The 7898-nt window shown below is 43.8% G+C and overlaps 1 protein-coding gene across 1 annotated transcript; it reads left to right on the top strand.

The window, feature by feature from the left end:
* The first annotated feature begins 705 nt into the window (after nt 1-705).
* LOC109918956 (fucolectin-like) lies at nt 706-6588 on the top strand. Its single transcript, XM_020518904.2, has 4 exons — nt 706-749; nt 1349-1410; nt 4011-4290; nt 6400-6588. The coding sequence occupies exons 1-4, from the start codon at nt 706-708 to the stop codon at nt 6539-6541; spliced, it is 528 nt and encodes a 175-aa protein (XP_020374493.2). The 3' UTR covers nt 6542-6588.
* The last annotated feature ends 1310 nt before the right edge of the window (nt 6589-7898 follow it).

Below are 7898 nucleotides of genomic sequence, written 5' to 3'. Positions count from 1 at the left end.
CCACCTTCCTGCCTGCCGGTACACTCCTGCGACCTTGAAACCTTATTCAGAGACAGAGTTTGTTAGACAGGGCTATAAAGGGAGGTTTCTGTCAGATAGTGAGTGCTGAAAGAATACAGAAAATGCAAGGATTCAATTGAAAGGAAATTCTGAAAGAAAAGAGAAAGGTCATGAAGGAAAACTGGGCGATATCAAGGAAAATCCAAAGATATTTTATAAATGAATGAAGGGCACATTCCTGCACACCATCCACAGACATCAGCATTTGGCATGTGCCAGTCTCTAAGAAAAACCAAAAGGAACTGCAAATGCTGTAAATCAGGAACAAAAACAAAGTTGCTGGAATACGACCTCTGAGGAAGGGTCACCGGACCCGAAACATTAACTCTGTTTTTTCCTTCACAGAAGCTGCGAGACCTGCTGAGCTTTTCCAGCAACTTCTGTTTTTATTCCCAATCTCTAAGAACCCTCACGAGGGTCCATTAGGGTGTAGGAATGCTGCTTAAACCATCACAGCAATAAAACTCTGCCCTTATCTCTCTCAAAAACTCTGTTGGACAGTGCTCTCTAATGTCATATATATGTTTATATAAACAGAAAATAGACCAGTCTCCTTTAGCCTTTTGGCTCTTAGTTTCCAACTATCAAATGATAAATCCTTTGTAATGTAATAATATTCAAACCCGGTAATGTTTGAACGCGGTAATGCCTATGTTGGTAATGCCTGTATCCAGTAATACCCAAACTTGGTAATATCTAAAACGGGTAATGTCCATACCTGATAATGTCCATGCCCAGTAATGTCCAAATCAAACATACCCATTTTCCCGTTCTCATCATCCACCAGGATACATGTTCCCAACACAGGGCAGTCAGGACAGTGGGTTGGAGATAATAATCCATGATCATACTGAATGGTGGAGCAGGCCTGAAGGGCTAAACGGCCTCCTCCTGTTCCTAATTGTTATGCTGAAAGGGTGCAGGAATGAAAACCCTCATCAGAATGACAAATCTGGGATATGAACTGGAATGTTGTAACCCACACATCTAGAAAGTGTTGGACGATGGGATCAAGCTGAATGGTTTCTCTTTAACCAATATTGAGACAATTTGTTAAATGCCCTCTGCCTATGTGTGCTGGAACGTTCTATAATTCTCTGGTTATACCAGGGCTTCCCCTGGCTTATTTGTAAACAGTGCTTGAAATGCCCCTTAATTTGATGAATAGAAAATTACCTGAAATCAGAAAGTGGATTTAAGGTTCTGAGCCTGATAAAATATAGGAGCTCACTCCATGAAATAATGACATTGAGCAAGAATGATGATGTCTGCTCTTCCATTCCAACAGGGTGAAGATGATCTCTGTGATTGTGTTGGTGGCTTGCTGTGGTGTGGGGACCCTGGCATGTGGTAAGAGTAAAATCTTTGTCGTTTAGAATCTGCTCCTTCCTGTAGTGTGTGCTTCCCCCAGCTCTCACTCCTGGAGTGTATGAAAGTCGGAAATTAAGCTTCCTTCCCCATTCCATCTGATCCAAAGTGATTTGCCACTACACTTTTTCACCTCTTTCCCAAACAACAGTTAATGCACATAGGAGGCCATTCAGCCCACTGAGACTTTTCTGCCTCCCCACAAGAGCAACTTAGCCCATCCTAGAGGGGCATGTAGGATTCGTGTCCTTTGATTCCTTCAGGGGGGAAGATAATTCCAAGCATCTACAACCTTTTGCGTGAAGAAATGTCTCATCATCGCAGTCTGAAATATGAGCTCCTTATCTGTGCCCCCCTGTTCTAGATCCTCCAACGTGGGGGCAACAGTCTGAGGGCGAATCCTATCAGACCCCTTTATATTTAAATGAGATCACCTCTCATTCTCCCAGAGTGTACTGATCCAATTCACTGACCACCTCGTTTAACGACGATTGTACATTGTAGGAGCTGATGTGAACCTCTTTTGTTTCAATTCAAATACATCATTCTGTAAACAAGGAAACCAAGACTGCACAAATAATCTGGGTGCGATCTCACCAAAACCCTGTACAATTATAGCAACTTCTTCATTCTTGTACTCCAATCACTTTGCAATAAAACTCAACGTGCAACATGCCTTCCTAATTAGCAAGTTAACTTTGTGTTCCCTGTATCAGCACACCCTAGTCTCTCTAAACATCACCCTTTACAAGTTTAACACAGTGTAGAACAGGAAAGTTGACGTTTTGGGTTGGGACCCTTCTTCAGAACAATCTGAAGATTTTCTGAAGAAGGGTCCTGACCCGAAACGTCAACTTCCCTGCTCCTCTGATGCTGCCTGGCCTGCTGTGTTCCTCCAGCTTCACACTGTGTTATCTCTGACTCCAGCATGGGCAGCTCTTACTACCCTTCACAAGTTTCATGTTTTTCCGACGAACAAAGTGAATAACATCACATTGCCCCACATTACACTCCAATTGCACCTTGATGCCCATCTATGTCTCTTTGTATCCTCCTTACAGCTTCCATTCCCAACCAGCTTTGTGTCAATAGCAAATATAGTAAACACAATTAAATGTGTTTCTTCCTGTAAGTCATTAATGTTGATCATAAATAGCTGAAACTCCAGCACTAATCCTTTGGTCCTCCATTGGTCACATCCTGCTAACAAAACACAAGCCACTTATGCCAATTCTCTACTTCCTGTCCATGAACGAATCCTTGATCCACACTGATACGTTACCCTTAACCTGATGAACTTGTCTATTGACTTTTCATGTTCTTACATTACTCAAGGTTAAAGGGATCAAAAAGTAGGAGGAGAAAGTGGGAACAGGGGACTGAATTGGATGATCAGTAATGATCGTATTGAATGGTGGAGCAGGCTGAAAGGGCCAAAAAGCCTCCTCTTGTTAGCATTTTCCATGTTTCTATGATTATTGTGTCGTACCTTTTTGAATGGACTTGAAAATCCAGCAACATTACATCTACTGGGTCCCCAATATTTACTGTCTTTTACTAGTTACACTGTGAAAAAGCTCAAATAAATTTGTTTAAAGGAATTTCCCTTTTGTAAACCCATCCTGACTTTCTCTGATCAGGCTGTGCCTTACGTAATGACCATTAAAACCCTAAGATGTGGGAACAGAAGGCATTTAACAAAGTGAAACCAAAAGAACTGTGGATGCTGTAAATCAGGAACAAAAACAGAAGTTGCTGGAAAAGCTCAGTAGGTCTAGCAGCATCTATGAAGGAAAAATCATAGTTAACGTTGCAGGTCCGGTGACCCTCCCTCAGAACCAGGCCCCTGCATATTAGAATTTTAGAATCATATAACAAGATAATGTCTAAACCTCATTCTGTTATTTTACTCTCCATTGCCACAGACCATAAAGTGATGTGCGAAAGAAGTAAGGGTGATGTGAGGCAAAGCTTTTTCTCACACAGCAAGTGGTTATGGAGTAGAATGCACTGCCTGGGAACGTGGTGGAGGCAGATTCAATTGAGGCATTTTAAGAAGGACATTCGATGGTTATTTGGTTAGAAGTGATGCGCAAGGGTATGAGGGAAAAGATTGGCACTAGATAATGATGCTCAGTTGGACAGTCAGAGCAGATACAATGGGCCAAATGGCCTCCTTTCTCTGATTCTGGACACAATTGCAACTTTCCACAACAAGGAAGGTTCACTGTCAGAACCTAGATCATAGAATCATAGAACCTCTACAGTGTGGAAACAGGCCCTTCGGCCCAACAAGTCCACACTGACACACACAGCATCCCGCCCAGACCCATCCCCCTAATCTACACATCCCTGAACAATTTAGCATGGCCAATCCACCCTAACCTGCACATCTTTGGACTGTGGGAGGAAACCGGAGCACCCGGAGGAAACCCACGCAGACACAGGGAGAATGTGCAAACTCCACACAGACAGTCGCCCGAGGGTAGAATCGAACCTGGTTCCCTGGCGCTGTGAGGTAGCAGTGCTAACCACTGAGCCACCATGCTGCCCACATTTAGGTTGTCTCTTTGTATTTACAGGGAACGTGGCTCTCAGAGGGAATGCAACTCAATCAAGTACCAACTGGGGAGGAGATGCGAACAAAGCCATCGATGGAAATCGAAATGCCTTCTATAGGAACCAGTCCTGCACTCACACTAACACTGATGATAAACCTTGGTGGAGCCTCGATCTATTCAATGCTGTTGAGGTGTTGTCAATAAAGATCACAAACAGGCAGGATTGCTGCTGGAACCGCCTGAAAAACGCTGAGGTCCGTGTTGGACTTTCCTTCTACAACCATGGCAACGATAACCCAATGTAAATATACCAAACACTCTCACTAATCCAGCTTACTGCAACAGCTAGAAACAGGGAAATCCAAACAAAACTCTCCTCAGCAGGTCAGACAGTGTCTGTGATGAGAAGCAGTTCATGTGGAAAGGTTAACTCCTGTTTCTCTTGACAGATACTGCCTGACCTGGTGAGTATCTCCAACTTTCTGTGTTCTGTTTCTAGCCTAGAGATTCCAACTGAGAAAATGAGACTACTGGGCAGAGGTAAACACAGCTGAGGGAGAGGATCAGGTGGATTCAGAGGATCAACAAAGAGATCCTGATGCTTGATCTCTCATTGGGAGTTTGTGGGAAAGCAAGAACAAGGGAAGGAGATGATACAATCAGATACGCTACAAAGAGGGAAATGTACACACTGCAAACACGGAAACTTCATGGGAATGTGCTAAACCAGAGAGGGATCTGGGATTCTGATTGGTGCGATTTTAACCTAGTTAATTTAAAATCTGAAGGCAAGTGTTAAATATTTAGAATCTTCTGCTGGATATTTTCACAGTTCCTAATCCCAGTTAGTTGGCCCTCTCGTCCCTTACAATAGGAGTTTACCTTCGCTCAGTGTGACCAGCAACACCGAGACCCTTCATCTGGGTGAACTGTTCTTTAATTCCATACACACCTCACTGTGCATTTCTCCAAGGAGTCAGCTATGTGAATCCTTTTGGGAAATCAAAACCAACATCAAGGAGCAGATGAGGACTCTGGGTCTGTAGTCGATGGAGTTTGGAAGGATGAGGAGTGATCTCATTAAGAATCTCTTACAGAATACTGAGAAGCCTGGATAGAGTGGACGTGGAGAAGATGTTTCCACTGGTCGGAGAGACTGGGACCCAAGGGAACAGCCTCAGAGTGAAGGGACGACCCTTTAGAACTGAAATGGGGAGGAATTTCTTCAGCCAGAGGGTGGTGAATCTATGGAACTCATTGCCACAGAGGGCTATGGAGGCCAAGTCACTGAGCGTATGGCTAAGCAAACTCAACGGGCTGAATGGCCTAATTATGCTCCTACATATGATGGTTTAACAGATTGTGTTTCACTCCTGAGGCTGGTACAAAGCTGGGTAATCTCCTGGCTCACTGCACCCAGCCTAGACAATGCATTGGCTGGCTGAAAGAACAGTGTGTGTTAGACAGTCAGACCATTCAAAATAGGAACAGGAGTAGGCCATTTGGCCCCTCGAGCCTCCTCCACCATTCAATAGGATCATGGCTGATCGAACATTCCTCATGTCCTCTTTCCTGCCCTTTCCCCATGACCCTTGATTTCCTGACTGATCAAGAATCTGTTGATCTCAGCCTTAAATATAGACAAGGACTCTGCCCCTACAGCTCTCTGTGGCAAGGAATTTCAAAGACTCAACTCTCTGACCGAAGAAATTCCTCCTCATCTCAGTCTTCAATTGGCACCTTTTATTCTTGTACTATGCCCCCTGGTCTTAGACTCTCTCAAGAGGGAAACATCATCTCAGCATTTACCCTGTCAAGCCCCTTAAGAATCCTTTATATTTCAATGAGATCACCTTTCATTCTTCTAAACTCCAGTGAGTAGAGTCCCAATTTGTTTAGCCTTTGCTCAAAGACAGTCCCGCCATACCAGGGATCATCGTTGTGATCCTTCTGTGAACTGTCTCCAATGAAATGATGTCTTTCCTTAAATAAGGGGATTAAAACTGCTCACAGTAATCCAGATGTAGTCTCACCAGCATCTTGTACAGCTCCAGTAAGATTTCATTAATCTTTGATGCAGTGAAAATGTATGTGAGGGCCAAATTGCTGCTTAAATCAGGTTTCTGATTTGAACCAGAACCAGTGAATGGGAGACATGGCAAGGGAATCGTCACAGACACAGGGTTGCTGTATCAGACTGGACAAGCCTGCAGTGAATCACAGATCAGGGAGAGGCTGGGGTGTAGAGGTGATGTCCCTGGACTAGTTATCCAGGTTAGTGCTGTGGTCACAGATTCAAATCCCACTACTGTAGCTGTGCCTGGAGTTAGTTAGAATGTAGAACCTGGGAGCCGCTCTGTCCAGACAATCCAGCTTTCTAATGGGCTTATTTTAATGACGTGTTTTGCAGATGTGGAACTATTACAGGCCTCAGAGCAGGAGAAACTAAAGTCCTAAACTGTCATGGAATGGTTGGTCGATTCATCAACATCATCCTGAAAGAACGTGGGATACTAACTCTCTGTGAGTGTGAGGTTTATGTAAAAACCTGAGATACTGTAATCTTCAGAAACATTGAATAAACCACTATCAGCATCAATGGTTCCTATTTGTCATTAACGTCAGCACCGACAATACCTTCAGGAAACAGTCTGTACGTACATGCTGAGATTATATGGAACCCTGCTAATTGCTTAGATTTATAGAATTCAAATGTCAGCCCACAATACACTAAACCATACACCGAAACCTGGTTAAACAACACTGTGAACATTTCCAGTGTCCACATTACATAAGACAATGGAGACACTGGACAGGCTGCAGAGATTTACTGGAAATGTGTAGGCTTTTCATTTTACCAGTGAGGCTGCAGAAGTAGACTCTCTCTGGTCCCCCACTCCATTAATCACTACATTTAAGTTAAATGTTTTATGTAGTTATTGATATGGCCAATTATATACTTTATCAGTTTCAGAATAAAACAATCCACTTGGTGTGCCAGTCCATAGCTTCCTGAAAGTGGTAACACACATGGATAAGATGGTAAGGAAGATGTATGGCATACTTACCTTCATTGGGCGGGGCAAGTTAACAAGTCATGTTGCAGCTGTATAAAACATTTAGTTAGGCCACATATGAAGTGTTGGATGCATTTCTGGTCGCCACATTACAGAAAGGATGTGGATGCTTTGGTGAGGATGCAGAAGAGGTTTACCAGCATGTTGCCTGGATTGGAGTGTATTAGCTAGAAGGAGAGTTTGGACAAACTTGGATTGTTTTCACTAGAGAGTCAGAGGCTGAGGGGTGACCTCACAGAAGTATATAAAATTATGAGAGGCATGAAAAAGGTGGATAGTCAGAGTCTCTCTCCCAGAGTGGAAATGCCAAATACTAGGTGGCATAAGTTTAAGGTGAGGGGTAGAGTGAAGTTTTTTACACAGAGGGAAGTAAATGCCTGGAACATGCTGCCAGGTGAGGTGATGGAAGAATATGATAGCAATAGATACACAGTTTCACAGCTAGGGTGGAAGCTTAGAGCTAGAACAAACAGAGTTGTTATCTCTGGTTTGTTACCCGTGCCACGTGCTAGCGAGGCGAGGAATAGGGAGAGAGAGCAGTTGAACACGTGGCTACAGGGATAGTGCAGGAGGGAGAGATTCAGATACCTGGGTAATTGGGGCTCATTCTGGGGTAGGTGGGACCTCTACAAATGGGATGGTCTACACCTGAACCAGAGGGGTACCAATATCCTGGGGGGGAAATTTGCTAATGCTCTTCGGGAGGGTTTAAACGAATTCAACAGGGGGATGGGAACCTGAATTGTAGCTCCAGTGTACAGGAGGTTGAGAGTAGTGAGGTCATAAATAAGGTTTCAAGGTCGCAGGAGTGTACCGGCAGGCAGGAAGGTGG

Source organism: Rhincodon typus, unplaced genomic scaffold, assembly GCF_021869965.1.
Source record: "Rhincodon typus isolate 14 unplaced genomic scaffold, sRhiTyp1.1 hic_rhity00009879, whole genome shotgun sequence".
Lineage (NCBI taxonomy): Eukaryota > Metazoa > Chordata > Chondrichthyes > Orectolobiformes > Rhincodontidae > Rhincodon > Rhincodon typus.
The sequence above is the reverse complement of the archived record's forward strand: the minus strand, read 5'-3'. Positions and strand labels throughout refer to the sequence as shown.

Bases quoted from the DNA above. Each gene is read 5' to 3' on its own strand.
- LOC109918956 (XM_020518904.2), top strand. From the start codon at position 706: ATGCCTATGTTGGTAATGCCTGTATCCAGTAATACCCAAACTTG. The intron at 750-1,348 runs GTAATATCTAAA...CCATTCCAACAG, and splicing joins TCCAGTAATACCCAAACTTG to GGTGAAGATGATCTCTGTGA. The intron at 1,411-4,010 runs GTAAGAGTAAAA...TTGTATTTACAG, and splicing joins TGTGGGGACCCTGGCATGTG to GGAACGTGGCTCTCAGAGGG.